This window comes from Dasypus novemcinctus, chromosome 12 (genome assembly GCF_030445035.2).
Source record: "Dasypus novemcinctus isolate mDasNov1 chromosome 12, mDasNov1.1.hap2, whole genome shotgun sequence".
In the NCBI taxonomy this organism is placed as follows: Eukaryota; Metazoa; Chordata; class Mammalia; order Cingulata; family Dasypodidae; genus Dasypus; species Dasypus novemcinctus.
In genome coordinates, this window is record NC_080684.1 from 76,763,619 (window position 1) to 76,783,477 (window position 19,859).

The following is a 19,859-nucleotide window of genomic DNA, read 5'->3' on the forward strand; positions in this document are numbered from 1 at the left end:
ATGATTTTTCTCCTGGTTATGGGTCACATTTCTTTTTTGCTTTTTCATAGGTCTATTAATTTCTTGCCTTTTATATGTTTCAGGTCTACATTTTGGTAGCTTATTTTAAAAATAAGTTACTATACTTGCATTTCAGCTGGATCCTTTCAAGGCTTGTTTTTTAAGTTTTTCAAGGTTAAGTATACAGTAGATTTTACTTCAGGGCTTGTTTAGCCTTACTCTCAAGGTGTGAAATTTCTGAGTTCTCTAATGAATTCCCTAAGTGTGTTCAACCAGGTCTTTCTACTCTGATTGGCTGGAACTTGAGCATCCCCTAGCATAAGTGAGCCCTGGTAATTCTTCAGCTTACAGCTTCTCTGTAATTGTTCATTACTTGACCTCATGGCATCCTACTTTATGAGTGCAAAGTTTAACAGACCAATGGCAAGTAGATCCCTATGTAGATTTCTGGAGACTTTTCTCTACAGTGCTCCCTCTTCTCTAGTATTTTTTCCCTATAAATTTGATTTGCCTCAACCTCCCTGCACTTAAGTCTCTCACTCCTCATTTAACAGAGACCACTATGTTTTGCTTGGATTTCCCCAAACTGAACCAGTCTGGAAAATGTTGCCAAGTCAAAAGTGTCACCTCGTTTGTATCTCTTCTCTATGGGACCACAGTTCTACACTGTCTATTGTCTAATGTCTGAAAATAGTGGTTTTCTACATATTTTCCAGCTTTCTAGATGTTTATGGTAGGAGAGCTAAAGAGGCATCAGTTCCACCCACATGGTCAGAAAGCAGAAGTACATAAATTATTTTAATTTATCCTTTTAAAAAATGTGTAGGTTTTCCTGATCATATTTGATAATAAGCACTGTCAAGCTAGATGCAACTTATAACAAAAAACTTGAAGAAAACATTTTAAATTCTCATTATGCCCCAAATCAGAAGAATGATACAACCTACTAATTAAACTTTATTTTAATACTTTTTCATTTAGAAAATTATAATTCTCTAATTGGACATTTCTCCCCAAAAATAAACTGTTCATTCTTTTCAGTTTGAAAATGTACTCATCTAAATTTCATCAGTTTTTCTCAAACAACAATGAATGTTGAAACAATAAACTGCATTATTAGAATTATCATGTAGATATTGTCCAAAGGCATAAGTGTGGATCAAAATATAAGTAACCACTAAGTCAATATATTAATCAATACACAGTAACAACTAACAATTAGTGTCTTTGGTTTATAAACATCTTCTATTTTCCATTCTTTTATTATTTAAAACGTCATGAGGCATGTATACATTTTTAATAACATCTCTACTTTTCAAATAAGTGAAAAAAGTAAATTATTTACCCATGATCACATAGATAGTAAGTTACACCCTGGACATGAACTTGGGATTTCCTTTGTTAAATCATGTTGACTTACTTTCACTATAGTAGCAACCCACCCTCTCTCAGGTAAATGAAATGTTAACCATCAAAAATATATAATATAAAAAAGTACTGGGAAGTGGATGTGACTCAAGCAACTGGGCTCCTATCTACCATATAGGAGGTCCAAGGTTCGATGCCTAGGACCTCCTGGTGAAGGCATGCTGGCCTGTGTAGTGAGCAGGCCATTTGGAGTGCTGGCCTGTGTGGAGTGCTGCCCCATACAGGAGTGCTGGTCCACATGGAGAGCTGGTACAGCAAGATGATGCAACAAAAAGAGAGACAGAGGAGAGAGAATAAGAGATGCAGCAGATCAGGGAGCTGAGGTAGCACAAGAAAATGATCACCTCTCTCCCACTCTGGAAGGTCCCCGAATCAGTTCCTGGAGCTGTCTAATGAGATTACAAGCAGACACAGAAGAACACACAGCAAATGGACACAGAAAGCAGACAATGGTGAGAGGGAGGAAAAGATAAATCTTTTTTTTTTTTAAGTACTAAAAAAACACCTAAATTAAGAATTATTTAAAGAGATTTAGAGAGGAAAAACATAAAGTTTAGAAATCTAACACATTTTATAAGCTTACTTGTTCCTGTAAGGTATGATTTTTTTCTTGTAACTGATTAAGAACAGCAGTCTCTCCTTCACCAGCCTGAATTTTTGCATAAAGATCTTCTCTTTCCTTTTCTAGTAAGGAAATATTTTCTTTACTCTTCTGTAATAAGGCTTCAAGGTTCTGGATCTTTTGGTCTTTGTCACCAATTTGGCGCAGCACTTGCTCCAAATCATTCTGCAAAGAATTGAAAACTACTACCTTAAGGATAGAAACTTTAAAAATTTATTCATCAAGCATAAAATGACTGATAAATTTTATGATTCAAACTCTTATTCATATATTTTTAAGCTAAATATTACATTTTAACACCATAAATTCAATTAAATCATTAGAACTATAGATTTAACAACATAAATCTATACTCTTAATAATAAAGTAGAATTTAATAAACAGCCTTCAATTAACAACATTCTTTTTGTAACACTCTGACCTCACTTCCTACTATCCCCCTTGTTCAATCCACTTCATACAGATGGGACTCCTCATTATTCCTTAGTCACACCTGGCAAACTCCCACCTCAGAGACTTTGCACTAATTGTTCCTTCTTCCTGGAACTCTCTTCCCCTACATAGTTCACTTCTTCTTCAAATGTTTGCTCAAATGTCACCTTCTCAATCAGGCCTACCCTGACCATTTACATTTAAAACCACAACCTCTCCTAATGTTTCCTATCGTGATTTTTTTTTTCCTTTCCATAGCACTTATCTTCTAACAAGCTAAATAATTGATTTATTTCATGTTTATCTGGCTCAACTCCCACTCCTACCCTCCATTAGAATTTATGCTCCACAAAGATGGGGATTTTTGTTTGTTTTATTCACTGATGTATCCAGGACACCTGTCACATACTCTCAAATATTTGATGAATAAACAAAAAAATGAATGATCATGCTCTAACATATATCACTCACACATGTTCACTTCAATACACTAGTAGACCCTTCTATCAGTACATAACCTTGAAAGGATTCCTTTTTCTCTCTTTACCAAGGGCCTTAGTGTTACACAGAGCGCAATGCAGTAGCCCACATCCAGAACACTGCCCAAAGACTTTTTGGAGCTACCTGAGCCTTTGCCTCTGCTCCAATCATTTTAAGAGGGCCTCTATTCAGAACAAGGCCCTAACCAGTCCCTCTATAACTTTAAGCAGCCCTAGTGACTTTGCTGAGACAAAGCCAGAAACTACCTTGGACCCTCAGTGATCTACACCAATATTAAAATATTTGAGATCAATCACTTTTAAATATGCTTCTCATCCCTCTAAGCTTCAATCATTAAATGATTAATGGCAACCTAAGGTCTTTGTTCTCATTCTCTTCCTGCCACTAAAGACCCCTAGCTCCACATTCCATTAATCTTTTGGAATCACAGTTCCAGGCCTAAGCTTTTTCCCAGAAGAGTTATACTCTAGTTCCAAGTCTTAATTGAAATCAGATTTTCCCTTTACAGATGCTGATTCATCCCTCAACTCTCTCTAGGTCAGAAAGGCCTATTCACTGGACAAGAAGGGAAGTCGACCTTTTCCTGGTTGTTCACCGCCCGTACTCTCTCCTTCATGTGATAGCTTCACGCTGTTCTGAAGAATATGCCACTCACTTATTCTACCCTCAACTGCTGTTTCTATTATTTATCTTACTCCCTCATTCACTGGCAACTTCAGATCTGATTTAGTTTTTCTCTCAAACTCAATTTCTGCAAATTTCCTGAAAGATTCAAAATACACAAAAAATTAAGAACATACCCTTAACATTCAAGTCCTTTTAATTCCTGGATCTTTACTCATTCTACATTTCAATCACTCACTCATTGGATTTTGTAATCACTGAAATGGTTCCAACTGAAAAATTTCAAGAGTCCTACTCTGACCACAACTTCCTAATTGTCTTCTCTTTCATGACCTCACTGCTGCCCTTCAATGTCAAACAGATCTTGATTTCCTTCTAGCTTATTCAGCACGTGCCTGGTATCCCTTCCTGAACCTCATATATGGATAAGAACTAAACTTAACTATTCTTTCAACGAAATTGTCCATTTCCTTTCATCCCAAAATGTCCAGTACAGCCATACCAAAAAGCCCAATCCCATATCAATGTTGCAATCTGCTTTCTCCACTTCAATACTTCTAAGCACTATTAGAGAAAAATCACAAAACTCAATAGATTTATGTCCCTATTATTATATATATTCAGAATCATCTTATCAATCTTTTTACCTGATTGAGGCCTCAACCCCAAACATAAAAGATTTAATAATCTCTCCAAATTCTCAAACTCTATGTACCTCGCATTTAGCTAACACTACCTCCAACTTTTTCCCCCAAAATTGGATTTTTAGAAATGATCTACCTTGATTTTCTATCCCCTTACCTATAAACTTATATACATCCATATTTACCTTTTCTTCAAGCTCTGGAGGATAAGTTTAAATTCAGCCCCTTCACTGTGTCAGTGACACAATACCTTCTTATTAATCACCTTTTCCTTCAGTAATCTCTCCTTTTTCAATACCCTTAATTACTCCTTTTTTACCAGTCCCTTTTTCCTGAGATTATAAATATGTTCAAGTCTCTCTTATTCTCAAAAACACTTCCAGGGCCAAACACCCCTCTAGTTTCTGCCCAGTATTACAAAATTCCTATTTAAATTTCAAAAGTAATGTATACTTTACTTTCCCAACTCCCTCATCTCTCACACTAGTCAATTAAAAGACTGACTTTATCTATATCACTTTATATAAATTATGTTTAACAAGGTCACCATTTCTTTTTTTTACCAATTTACTTTTTAATTGCACAATCCAATGAACATTTTTTATTTATCACACTGGGCATCCCCATCACACACCCACATTTGAAGTTGCTAATCACTCGCTCTTTCTAAACATTTTCACTTTCTTTGTGTTGCTTTTCCTCTACCTACCATTCCCTAAGTACAGAGTTTCTCAGAAATATTATGTTATTGTTTGACTATTTTTTTCTCACTCTATACTCTCTCCCTGCATGGGAGATCTCCCTGGCTGATCACATCTATTCAAATAATTTCATTCACCCCCTATATACTGATGTCTCTCAAAGCTATATATTAGCATGGTCCCTTCCCCTAGGCTTTAAATAAATATATCCCACAATTGCCTCAAGAAAACATGTCCAAAACTGAACTCACTGCATTCCCCTATAAAATATTTGTCTCATGAGCACCAATACAGTCCATGTCCTCTCCATTTATCCTGCACCCAATGTTATCAGTCTGGAGGTCATTTCCTTTATCCTCTCCTCCCTACGTCTAATAAGTCCACAAGTCTTATTTAACTCCCAAGCATTTCTCAAGTCCCTATGACATTTTTTAGCAACTGCCTGAACTAAGATCCTTATTTTCCATCTAAACTACTGCATATATTGTCTTTTAACTGATTTTCTATTTCAGGATCTTTCCTCCCATATCTAACTTTCATACAACCACAACAAATCTATTGACAAAGCAAATTTCACTATGGCACTTTTATCTTAAAACCCTTCAATACCTTTCTACCTTCAAGAATAAATATCACACAAGGACTCGATAAACTTACCCCTATCTAACACTCTGGCTTCTTCTTCACTTAATCTCTTACTTACTACACCTTAAGCTCCAGCAAACCCAAACATTTTAGTTTGTACTAAACTAAACTCACTGTCCCTGAATGTCCACCTGGAGTATCCTCCTCACTACCACTAAACTCGTGCATCAGGAACATTTACTCATCCTCTGGGAATCAGATTGTTACTTCTAAGAAGTTTTCCATGACTGCTCTTTTCTATATTCTATCTGAGTTAGATAACTGTCCTTTCTGCTATTTTTTTTCAAAGATTTATTTACTTCTCTCCCCTTTCCCCCCTTCCCTGCCCCCCGCCCCCGTTGTCCGTTCTCTGTGTCTATTTGCTGCGTCTTCTTCTTGGTCCGCTTCTGTTGTTGTCAGCGGCACGGGAATCTGTGTTTCTTTTTGTTGTTGTTGCATCATCTTGTTGTGTCAGCTCTCCATGTGTGCGGTGCCATTCTTAGGCAGGCTGCACTTTCTTTCGCACTAGGCGGCTATCCTTATGGGGCGCACTCCTTGCACGTGGGACTCCCCTACGCGGGGGACACCCCTGTGTGGCACAGCACTCTGTGCGCGCATCAGCACTGCACATGGGCCAGCTCCAAACGGGTTAAGGAGGCCCGGGGTTTGAACCACGGACCTCCCATGTGGTAGACACCCTAACCACTGGGCCAAGTCCGCTCCCCTCTGCTATTTTATATACACATACACATCTAGAACTGTACTCACTAAACTCATTAATGTTTTAGGACTTCCTCATGTTTCCAAAATGAGGGACTTTGCTGGGTCTCTCTCATCCTTTTCTCATTCCTCCAAAGGGAATAAGAAGTTAATTTATGGGAAAGTTTGGAATAAGGAGTTAAGCATGCTCAACTCAGGCCCTTGTTCTCCCCTCAGTCTGAGACAACCTACCTATAGAAGGTGAAAGGCTGTCTTTTCCAGCTTTACCTGTGGCTGGATGAATATATTTAATTTTAGGGTACAGTATAAGATAGCACAGTTGGCTATATAACTATGCCAAATTCTCAACCCAGCTTTACTACCCCATTTATTTTTTACCCTTCAGAGGATTATTCCTAGAAAGAGTTACATTACAATCATTGTATCAAACATTTCTCTTCCCAGTTTCTCTTGAACCCTTTCCAATCAGGCTTTCATTCCACTTTCTCTACCCAAATTGATCTTATCAAGGTCATCAATTACCTCCACGTTGCCAAATCTAATGGGATTCTTAGTTTTCATCTTGCTTGTCTTCCATCCTTCCTATTTCCCAGGTAAAAAAATTCTTGGAATCATCCTTGACTTCTCTCTCGTAATTCACAGCTAATCTATCAGTAAATCCTGTCAAGCTTTATATTTAAAATATATCCAGAATCTGACCACTTCTTACTACCTGAATTGTTTTTACCCTGGTCCAAGCCACATGACTTCTTACCTGAATTATTATAATAGTCTTTTAAATAATTCTCTGCTTCTACTTGTGTGCCCCTACAGTCTACTCTGAATACAGCAGCATGAGTAATCTTAAGAAATTATAAATCAGATCACGTCAATCCTTTGCCTAGGACCCTCCAATGGCTTCTCAGAGAAAAGAGTATCCTTAAAATGACCCGAGAGGCTCTTCATGTTCTAACTCTAACCCCTGTTATCTCTATGACTGTGTCTCTCATAACTCTTCTAATTGCCCACACCACTTAAGACACTGCCTTCCTGCTGTTCTCTTATATACATACGGTTCATGCCCTTTCTTCCCTCAGGTTTTTCATCTCTCAGAGTGATCTTCCCAGGCAACCCTACCTAATATTGCAATCCTACCTCCAAACCAAGGTATTTCCTACTCTCCACCATCCTTTTTTCAACTCCTAGCATTTATCACAATCTAATACACTGTATATTTTTCTTATTTATCTTGGTTACTATTTGTCTTCCTCACTAAGCTCCAGGAGAGCAGATTTTTGTCTGTTTTGTCCACTGCTCTGTCCACAAAATCAAACAAAGAGTAGACAATAAGTATCTCTTGACTGACTCAATAATCTAATATTTTGACCTCTGTTCATTTGACTCTCATGCCACTCTTCAAACTCAGAAGAGAAAGGGAGGCATATTACTTACTGCCTCACTAAAATTCCAATATTGACATTATACTGCCATTTTCTAGAGGACAGACACTGTGTCTTGCTCATCTCTTTATTTCCAGTATTTAGCAGTGTCTGATACATACTGCTCGACTGTATTCAATAAATTAATGAAAGATTGAGGGAATAAATGAATATCAAAAGTCAATCAATTTCAGATATTTGGGGACCCTCCCCTAACGATAACAAAACAAAAACTTTACCTGTTTCAGTCTTCTAAACAATACTTTAAATCTGAATAAACTCAACCTAATCACTTATATTTTCCATACATACAAATACAAGGTTCAAAATAATGGTTATGAAGTAGGAAAAGACATAACCAACAAATACTAAATTCTGCAGAAATATAAAATGTTCTCTCAACTGATCTAACTAAACCAGGAAGTTTCATTTCCACATTTTTTAACTTTCCAAATAAGGTGTTTTACTAATAAGCTCAATAAATAATTTAAAAATATATTTTAGAAAAATTTTCAACATAATAATTGAAAGAAAAGGGGTTTTCTGATTATCCAGACACTGAAAATTATCAAAACTCCACATAATCAAGAATTTTGCATTTTCCAGTTTTATCATCACAAAAGAATAATGATTTGGTTTAACCTCTGTTTGAAACACTAATAATCAAATTATGCTTACCTGGGCTTCTCGAAGTTTTGCTGTAGTACTTTGCTGAAGTGCTTGTTGTTCTTGATGTTGCTGCTTTGTTTTATCTAATTGATGCTGCAATTCTGTGGAACTTGTTACTTTTTCCTTCAACTTAAAAGAAAAAAGACAGATGGTCAGTTATCAACTTAAAGGTGTAGTACTATCATTCATAAATTTATGGCATTATTCAAAACAAACCTCACAATTCTCAAATCTCAACCATAAACTAAGTTCAGACAGTAAACAAGATCAACTTTAAAAGAAGTGTATCCAAAAACTTTTAAAGCATTATCTCTTTATTAATAAAATCTTAATCTCATGATGAAGAAACTATTCTCTATGAATAGATTCTCATCCTGAGAAGAAAACAATTGTTTCTCCAGGTTGGCATTTACTTTATTTTGGGGTTTTGTATAGTAATAAGATAAAGCAATTAATTCATACAAATGAGCTGTACCAATAATCTAAACCACAGTATTGGTATTAGTTTTATTTTTCCAGAACAATCCTAAGTATTACTTATTGGGACATAATATATTAGATTACTTATCACTGATAAAATTTTAGGTCTAGATAAAAATCTATTGCTGAAGCTACAGGTTTTAGCTCTGAATCTTTGTTCAATTCTAATAAAAGACATAATTTAATGGTAACTTTGACTTTTACCACATTATGGGCATCAATTTTAGCAACCACAATTTTAATTTAGACAGCTTTCAATCTTACACTTTATTTTTCAAAATGAAACTCCTTAAATGCAAACTCAGATTCTATGTACCAGCTTCATGTCATTAGTAATGCTCATCAATGTTCTTTGTTCATTGTTTCATTAGTAAGTGGTCCTTCCTGGATAGGAAGACTCCTCCCTCAACAGCCTGACAGAGGTTCACCCAGAATTTTTCCTGCTTAAACTTGAAACAGTGGTCTTTTTTTACATTTTTGCTGACAACTTTAGGAGCTAGAATCACAACAAAATGGCAATATAGTCAATAAGGAAGATTTTGTTGTTGTTGTTAAGAAGAAATAAATGTCTTAATTCATAGTTAAAATAAATGTCTAATCAAAGGTCATGACACTTAAAAGACTGATGGCCCATAACAATATAAAAAATGCCTCAAGTCATCAATATAGACATTTGAAATGCTGCTTTACCTCTTCTTCTAAACGAGAAAGTTTGAGTTGCAGATCAGCCACTTGTTGTTCTTTATCCATCAATTTTTCACTTGAAAGCTGTCTTTGCTCCTTTAGCCTACCATGAGCTTCCCCTAGTTGGCGCTCTGTCTCCAGAAGTTTGCTATGTAACTTTAAAAATAAAAAAAATACAAAAAGATATATGTGTGTAAAGCACACATACCACTACCATCACTACCAACTACTTTCCAATGTTTCACTTTTCACCAACATAAATGTTATATTGTAAGAGTTACCATACTTTTGGGAACCTAAGACATTATAGAGCAATTTTAAGTACAAATGAATATTCACCACAGCCTGATAATTTTGTTTTTTGTGGGGTTTTTTTGCTCTCCTAAAAAAATAAAAAAAAAAATACAGTGGACAAGAGCCTTTAGTTTAGATACATGTCAGAGGAATTTAAAATAATAAATGAAAATTAAAAATTAAGACACTCAGGGCATACACAGGCAGTATTTTTTAAAATTCCACAGTGATTCTTGTTGGTTTTCCATATTTAAGAAATACTACAAAACTCCTTATATTTTGTTATCGGATAGAGCCCAAAGCATTGCCCAAGTCCTGAAAATTGGCATACAGTCAAAAGTAAAGGAGAATTTTACCCTGGAGCTAAGAACCATCACTTTCGCAAATTCTTTATTTTCTCCAATATCATCAGAAATAGCAGTTGATTTTTCTGGGGTGTGGAGGAATGGGAGTGGGAGAAGAGGAGCATTTTTTTTCCCCATCAAAAAATAAAAAGTTTGTATTAGTTTCAGAAGAAATAAATGTGCTGGGAGTGTAGAACAAAAGAGCTGCTGCCTACAGATGACGGTATGAGATATTTGGCAAAGTTTACGAACGTGTGCTCCTGCACACCAGTCTCAGAACAAATCAAATCAAATGCATGTGTCCCAACAAAATTTAAAATGACTAGCAGATATTTTATACAACTTGTTTCCCTAAAAACTAATCATGTTAAATCTGAAAATACTAATAGCCTTTGTGTCATATTTAATTTTATTTTCTATATTCACATACTTCTCCATAAAAATTCATAGTTGGCCAGGAAAAAATAAAGTAAACAGCAACTACTTTCTTATTCTGTAACTATCAAGAATATAACCTATTCTTAATAAAGAAGGTCAAAGTTAATTGCTAAAGCAAAACATTGCTTACATCTAAGCAAAACAGGAATCATTAACAGTCAGAGAGCATGCATTCATTTTATCCTTGTCCTTATCTAGCAGCCTGCCACCTCTTTCCCTTGTATTATTCTCCTCTTCCTTTTTCTGGATTAAGGGTACAAACTCAGGTTTCACAATATACTTTTAAATCAGCAAAGGGAAAATGCCATGTGTCAGCACTATAGCAACTACCCACTCCTCCTCCCAGACTCACTAAAAGAGTTAGGCCCAATCCTGATATGTATAAACAAAACTCCATGTAAACTCCATATTTCAAACATCTAAGTGTTTAATTCATATAAATAGGCATCATACATACCTACTTATTAAACCTGATGGATGAATCTCTTGAGACCAGTGTTTATATATGGATGATCAGACATCTTCCCTTGAAAGTTTATATTTCCTATGTTTGAACTTGAGCCCAGGAATCCATGTTTTTATAACAAACATCAGATAATTTTTAGTTTGGGGAAATTTGGAAATAACTTGCTAAAAAGCAACACTGCTGTAGTTTTCAATCTCAGCTACATAGTACAATTACCAGAGTTAACTTTTAAATATATCAATGCCCAGGCCTACACCACAGATTCTGATTTAAACAGATTGAGGGCGAGGCCTTGCTTGGCATTGATAATTTTTAAAATCTCCACAAGGATTCTGATGCACAGAGTTGAGAATTGAGAACCATCAACTTACAGATAACTATTGCTCTAAAGAAAAGATTTAATAAAGAGGAGAAAAAATTTATAAGTAACTTGTCATCATTACTGTATAATTTCTGATAAATCCCTAATCTTTTATAAAGAAATGAATTTCAAACTAAATTCACCAAAGAGTAGAAGCAGGCAAAAGTCACCTAACCAATTATGCCTGTACCATTTTAAAGTAAATACATTAGAGAAAAAGGGTTAAATTAAGAGTAAAATTAACACATGCTGGCATCATCAAAAGAAAGTCTACCTCAAAGTTATATTATGTTATATACATACACATGTACATGTTCTCAAATAAATTTAGTTTGTAAACTTACATACATAATTACTTATTTAGTGTATTCCTAATAATGTTTATTAAATGCCAGGCCCTGTTCTAAATGCTTCACAAATATTTACTAATTCTCATAACAATTCTATGAAGGAGGTTCTATTATTTTTATTTTACAGATGCGTAAGCTGCAGCACAGACAAGTTACATAACTGGCCCAAGATCACACTACTTATAAACAATAGAACTGGAATTTATATCCAGGTGATTTCTTCCCAAATTCATGCTTGTAACCATTATGCTATTCTGCCTCTCAAGACAGCATGTTAAATAATGTTTAGAAATTAAATTGATGACATCTAGATCTTTAACTATTTAACAAATTATTTTCTGTACCTCTGGTTTTTTATAGGTGCCCATTAACACAAGTATAAAGGGTATGGGGGGAGCAGGTGTAGCTCAGTAGTTAAGTGACTGCTTCCCATGTACAAGGTCCCTGGTTCAAACCCTGGTACCTTCTTAAAAAAAAAAAAAGAATATAGGCTACTTCGTTTTCAAGTGCTTTGTTGATAATTGTCAGCTATCTAATATTGTCAGCACTAGAATGGGTATGAGTTCATGCCTACACTCTAAAGGCATTGAAAAAAGGCTTAATGTAAGGTTCCCTTCCATTCTTCCAAAAAATATTTACCAAAAGCCCTGAGTACATAGAGGAAATTTTCTAATTCCCATGGTATATGGAATCATTTTATTATAATTCTAATGTTCTTTAGTACAGGGTTGTATTTGTCTTACCCTCTCTCAGAGAATTACATAATCAGTACAGGTAGGTACTGTTTCCAATTCATTTCTGTACCTCATAGTAAATGAAACACAGTATACTTTAGAAAGTTTATATAAATGCTCAATTTGTTTATCTAAACTGAAAGTCAAATATAAATATCCTCAAGTTTCTGTTTCCTTGTACTATTAATACATACATTTATTCTTTCATTCATTCACTGAAATATTTGCTAATTAACAGGCTATGTGCCAGGTCAAGAAGATAAAAAATGAATGAGATATAATCTCCATACTCAACAAGTTCACAGTCTACTGCAGAAAGACACATAAACAAGTTAAGATAATATTCTATACTATGGTAAGTAAAATGCCCAAGATATGTGTATATTTAAGCCATCTTTTTGGGAGGAGGGGAGGAGAAGAGTGACAATGTTTAGAAAAGGATTTCTAGAAAAATGAGAACAGAAGTAGTATTTATCAAGGTGAAGAGGAACAGTAAGAATATCTTTAGGCCAAGGGGAAAAAATGACGAAAACCTCAAAAGCAAGATACAGCATTATGGGTAGATACTGTTTCCAATTCATTTCTGTATCTCATAGTAAATGAAACACAGCATCCATGTAGAATAAAAACAAAACAAAAAAAATGTTTCTGTATTCTTGCAGTGGAGAATAAAAGACAAGAGGAAGAAGAGATAAAGCTGAAGAGGTAGGCAGACAAGGTCAGGAGGCATAATGTATGCCATAATGAGGCACCTGGACTAAAACCCATGGGCCAGGGGAGCTATTAAAGGGTTTAGAGGAGGGTTGGAACATGGTAAGATTTACTCTTAAGACAGATTACTCTCAATATGGAAAATCAGTTTGGCAGGGATGAGACTGAAGGCATAGAGATCAGTTAGAGTTTGTTAGAGTGACTTAAGAAAAAGACGAGAAGAACCAGGGCAGTGAAAATAGAGATGGAGAGAAGACACCTAGAGAAATATTCCTAAGTCTTTTAATACATGGAACTTATAGTCTAATCTCAAAAATTGGTGATAGCCTGGAGTAGGCTTCTAGAGAGTGCACAAGTGATCATTTTCCATAGTGGGTTGTATCAGTGGCAGGAGACACATATAAAGAGCGGGAAGGAGGTGGACTCCAATCCTAAGAGGCCTGCTATGTTCTCAAATGAGGGGCAGGAGTCTCTCAAGAGCATGGGTGGTGCCTGATAGGGGAGGACAGACTAGTGTGTCAAGCCCTCAGTATTGCTTCAAGTAACTATGAATCTTGTCCAAGGAGAGAGGTCTGGTGGTTGCCATTGGCCCCAAGGAGAGAAGGAAGGAGGAAAAGAATGGATGGAATGGGGTATTTTGGGGTGATGGAAGTGTTCTACATGATCTGCAATGATGAATACAGCCCATGTTAAATTTCATCAAAAATGTATAAGTGTTTAGTCCAAAATGTAAACCATAACAAAAACAATGGAACATGGTTAGTAGCTATGTTTCAATATTTGTATATCAGTTGTAACAAATGTATTATCAATATATTAAAAAGTTATTAATACGGGAAAGGGAGAAAGGGGTAGGCTGGCTAAACGGGAGTCCCCTATATTCTGTATTCAATTTACTGTGACCTACAAGTTCTTTGAAGAAAAAATGAAGGAAAAAAAAAGACACAGGGGGAATAAATGGAATAAAATGTCACTGTATATATGGTACAACAGATCTTTCAGTTATAAAACGTCAAAAAAAATTTTAATATTCTTCATTATTTCTGAATATTCCAATATCTAAATTTTATTTTTAGTTTTCTGAAAAATTTTCTGTGTTTTATTTCTTAAGTTTAAAACTATCATTATTACTGCATTTTCTTATTAATTGTATTTGGCTATTTTATTGGCTTCATTTTGTAAGAAGTTTTGGATCACAGAGGGGTTGCAACTGTGGCCGGAGAGGATCATTGTTGTGGGGTGTCAGTCACAGTAGATACATGGGAGGAAGTTCATCTGGGCATACATATAAAGCATATAAAGGTGTTCAAATGTTCAGGAAGCATTGTCACAGTGGGTGGAGATTCATACAATAACCAAAGAATATCAAAGCCCCATCCTGGGGAGCTCTGCCACATTCTCTAATGGAACAGTAACAATCCCCCAAGTATAGGGACAATGACTAGTAAAGGAGATGGTCTATTGACGGGCCCTTGATATGGATGACTATGCTTAGGAGCCTTTGCTTTTGAAATTGAAACTTAGCCTAGTGTTATAGGGTGCCTAAGAGTTACCTACTGTGAGCCTCCTTGCTGCTCAAATGTGGCCTCTCTCTAAGCCAAACTCAGAATCTAAACACAATAACTTCCTCCCAGCATGGGACATGACTCCTGAGGATGAGCCTCCCTGGCACCAAGGGATTGCTACCAGATACAACAAGCAATGCAACTGGAAAAAAAAAAAAAAAAGACCTTGACCAAAAGGGGGAAAAGGCAAAGACAAATAAGTTTATATAGCTAAGAGACTTCAAAGAGGTCATTCCAGAGGTAATGTTTCTGCACATCTCAGCAGGATCTAACTGACAGCCAAAGAAGATACTACCTCCAAATAGGAGGGCTCCGGAGACATCCAGACACTATAGTCAGGGCAGATAGTTCAAGACTTTCATCCCTTACTAGTGGGCCCTACTTTGGAATTTACACTCCCCAGTGTGACAAATTGGACTCAGTTGTGGTTTCCCTACACATGGCTCTTCTGTCCTTCTATTTGAACATATAGTAGGTGTACATCCAAGAGACTTAAATCTTTGGGCTGTCTGTGTGCCAGCTGGGTCCTGAATCTCAACAGAGTTGCAACACCTACTCTCAGTTCATTGGGCTCACTCAGGAAAACTAACAAGGAGGAGATGACAGAGAGCCAACATACCAAGGAACCAAGAGTGTCTACAACAACAAGCAAGAGACTCTCATCATCTTTATGGGATCAAAGCCCCCCCTCAACTAGAGGTGAAGTAGGCATTACCATCCCAGAATCCTCAAGACTGGGGAATGAACTATGAACTAAAGTAGACTTACTACCAATCTACTATAGACTTATTGTGATTCTAGCAGAAGAAATATCATTGATGTGGAGGTAGTGGCCACTGGAGGTTCTGAGGGTAGGGAGAAGGAGGGGCAGGTGTAATGTGGGGGCATTTTGGGGACTTGAGAATCATCCTGAATGACATAATGACAGATCCAGGCCATTATCTATCATGCCATAACCTACCGAATTGAATGGGAGTGTAAACTACAATGTAAACTATAAACCATGCTTAGTGGCAATGCTCCAAAATGTGTTTAACAATTGCAATGAATGTACCACACTAATGAAAGACATAGCTAATGTGGGAGAATGTGGGAGGTGTGAGGAGCAGGCATATGGGAATTCCCCAAACATTCTCTGTAACATTCATGAAATCTAAGGATCTTAAAAAAAAAAAAAAAGTAAAAAAAAAAAAAATTGGTAATAGTAGGGAAGGAGGTGTAGCTTATTGGTGGAACATCAGCTTCCCACATACAAAGTCCTGGGTTTAATCTCTGACCCCAGGACCTCAAAAAAAAAAAAAAAAAAATTGGTGACAGTACGTATGAAGTGTTTATGAAATTCCTGGAATATGGTTGAGGTTCAGTAAGTCACTATCAAAATTCTTATTAGTATAGTTTTATTATTAATGGAGTAGATTCATGAAAAAAATTAATTACAATAAAATTAAGTATCACTTTCATTTAAGTAAAACTAGTTGAACATTATCAAAAAAGTAGCTAGAAACTTTACTCTCCTCCAGTTTTCCATGTTTCAACCAATTTTTTATGTTATCTATAAGCAATAATTAGAATATAGACAATAAAATATTAAAGGACTGGCAAAGTCAAGACTTGCATCAAACTTCATCCTGGTGAGCAAATTTTACCTATGGAAAAATAGCTGTGTTAAAACTAATCTGTTTTCTTCTTTTAAAATATCTAATTGTTATGCCACTAGTTTTATAATAATCTTTTAAAATAAATAAATAGAACTATTATCGCTTACTTGATTAATTTCACTTTGGAGTTGTAACCCATGCTGCTCTTTTTCTTCTCTCTGTTGTTGTAGCTGTTTAAACTCTGCCTTAAGATGCTGGTACTTAGTCTCTACTTCTGATAATTCTTCTTTGAGTTTTTGAGTAGCTTCTCCCTTTTCACCTAGTTCTGCCTGGATTCTCTGTAGTGAGGTTTCAGATGCAGATAATCTTGATTGAAGCTGCTGACAATCTAGGTCTTTTTGATGAAGGCTTGCTTGTATATTCTTTTTACTCACAGATTCTTCATTATGCTTCTCCTCTAATTGAGTATAGTCCAGTTCTTTCTTCAGCAATTTTTCAGTCAAGTTCTGAAATATCAATTTAACAACTTATTTCCTTTTCTAATATTTTTAATTACTTGAGTTATTCAACAATCCTTAGGGCAACACCAAATATTTTAATCAATATAAAAATATAAAAACAGTGAAAATCTTGTTAGAATTAAATTATTACATAATGATATAATCTTTCAATAATTTATGATTTTATTATTGGATAAATTCTACTAATGTAATTTGATACTTAACAAAATTTTGGCATAAAATAAAAACATTAAGATCTACTGGAGGAAAATGGAGTGTCTCAACCAATTGGGCTCTTGTCTACCATATAGGAGGTCCAGAGTTCAATGCCCAGGGCCTCCTGGTGAGGCCAAGCTGGCCCACGCAGTGAGCTGGCCCACATAGAGTGCTGGCCCATGCTGGGAATGTTGCCCTGCGCAGGAGTGCCGCCCTGCGTGGGAATGCCACCCCGCACAAGAAAGCTCGCACAGGAGTGCCAACTGACGCAGAGAGCTGGCGCAGCAAGATTACGCAAAAAGAGACAGAGAGGAAAAAAAATAAGAAGATGTAACAGAACAGGGAACAGAGGTGGCACAAGAGTAATTGCCTCTCTCCCACTCTGTAAGGTCCAAGGATGGATTCCTGGAGCCACCTAATGAGAATACAAGCTGACACAGAAAGAACACACAGCAAACAGACACAGAGAGCAGACAAGGGGGGGTGGGGGAAAAATAAATAAAAACAAATCTTAAAAAAAAAAAAAACCACTTCATTCTTTAAAATATGCAGCAAGTTTATATTCTTCCGCTTGGGTTAAAAATTAAAACTATCTTTCTACCAGCAAAAATTATTTTGAGCAAGAATATGTTACAGCAATTCTGAGTTTTGGCTTGGAATTTTATAGTTTGTAAGGGCTGCAGCATAACAATATCATTCACTGCTCTTGTATGCCTGATTCTCCTGATTCCTTATTTTTGCCCTTCTTGATAAAGACCATTATTTAGAGTAAAAATTGAATTCAAATTTCTAGATAAATAAAAATAGTGATCTAAAACTATTACCACCAGTCTTATATTTTGTTATTTTATTCAATACTATCAAATCCAAAATATGAAAATAACACCTCCAATCGAGGATCTAGATCAACCAGTCTAAGCAAATGTCAAAATTTGGTCTCAGTTGAGTTGTTAAAATTAGGATTGCCTATTTAAAGTCAACATATATAAGCAAAAGATAAGGATTAGAACTTTGACAATTCTCTAAGTATCTGTAATTATCCTGTTTTTCTTAGAAACAGTCTAACAAAAATGGTCAGGATAAGAAGCCACTGCAAGCACCTACTCAAGCAGTTGAAATTTATTACACTCACTAATACACAGTATGCTAGAAAGAGATAATAAAGAAATAGTATAGGACAATCATAATCAAAGCCTTTGTCCTTTAAACAGATTATAACCTAAATGAAATACCCACATCAAAAAAAAAAAAAACCTTTTCTGAGAAAATTAAAACATAATGTACAAGAATGAATAGAAAAATTGGTCAAATTTCTTTAACTGCACAATTTTTAAAACATAAAATGAGCAAAGTCAGGTGGGGTTAACTAGTAAGAACACCTGAAAATAATAAAGTTTGAACTTGATTTTAAATGTGGCAAGAGAAAATAAGGAATAGATCTATATGACTTATGCCACCTGCTCTATATGAAAAGACTCAAATACATACAGAAACTCAAAGGAACAGACAAGATACATGTGGGAAACAGCAAGTACTATTACCTTCGATGGAGTACTAAGTCTTGTTAACAAAGTGGGAAAGGCAGCAGTAAAAGTTCTTGAACACTTGCTTAAGAAAAGCGCGGTAATGTAAATTATCAAGTAGGTATACACTACAGAAAAAGCAGTATCTGGAAAGAAGATATAAGTGTGTACAAGAGAGACAGAATAGGAGGCAAACTGAGAAGTAGAGAAACCAAGAATCAGCAGCAAAAATAGCTAAGATGTCTGTGCCTCTACCAAGCAACAGAAACAGAAAAGAGGTAGAGCCAAAAGACTCAGAGGGAGGAGCAGAGAACCACTTGTAAATCATACTATAAGTCGGAAAATTACCATTGCTTTGTGTTACTAGTTAGTAACTTCAAATCTTTCCTGACATAATTTTACATGTTTCTTTTAGCAAAGCAACAATTATTTTTTAATTCATAAGCTAAATTAAGTACATTCATTGATCTATAAATGTGTTATATCTTCTTTAAAGAAGATCTAAGTTACTAAATTCATGAATGCAACCAAATTCATAAATACAGAGGCTTGGGGAAGGATGTACTCTTAAAACATGCTATAAAATTAAGGCTAATAAATAACTTAATGCCTTCTTCCCCACATGCTTACTTACAAAGTGACCCAGAAAGCCATGAATCACCCCTCAGACAGCTCACTCATTAAAAATCGAAAGTACATACCAACAACCAGTAACTGTGTAAAATTCACTTTCCCTAAAAAATTAATCAAAATCTACTGGCTTCATTGTACAGATGAGAGATGATTAAATTTTCTTTAAAAGAATCTAATTCACTTGCCCTAAATAATTATCATATGCAAAAGGCTAGTTATTAATTATATTTAGTACTACAAATTTTTAATACTTATTATGGTCTTTCCATGGACCTGAAGCAAAATATTATAATAAATAAATGATTTTTGAAGACCAATTTTTTAAAGTATAGTAGACTCCATGAAGGGAAATAATAGCACTTTCACTTGTCCACATCAATTGTTACAACAAAATATAAGATACCCATAATCATCCCTATTTTACAGATGAGGAAGCTGACATTGAAAGAACCTGATATGACTTAGCCAGTGTCAGTCATGTATTATCATTCGAAGTCAATAAATTTTTCACAAAACAATCTTGACACTCAGTGAATCAATACATGCCCCACAAGGCATCAAGTATAAATCATAAAATAA

The 19,859-nt window shown here is 35.5% G+C and overlaps 1 protein-coding gene across 2 annotated transcripts in view; it reads right to left on the minus strand.

Annotated features, from left to right (window-relative positions):
- EEA1 (early endosome antigen 1) overlaps positions 1-19,859 on the minus strand; it is a 138,577-nt gene that overhangs the window by 46,674 nt on the left and 72,044 nt on the right. For both annotated transcript variants that reach the window (XM_004459819.3, XM_012525662.4), the window contains 4 exons: positions 16,576-16,914; positions 9,554-9,703; positions 8,393-8,512; positions 2,012-2,215 (listed from right to left, as the gene is read on the minus strand). In XM_004459819.3, coding sequence (XP_004459876.1) covers positions 2,012-2,215; positions 8,393-8,512; positions 9,554-9,703; positions 16,576-16,914 — 813 coding nt within the window. The remainder of the gene's footprint in view (positions 1-2,011; positions 2,216-8,392; positions 8,513-9,553; positions 9,704-16,575; positions 16,915-19,859) is intronic.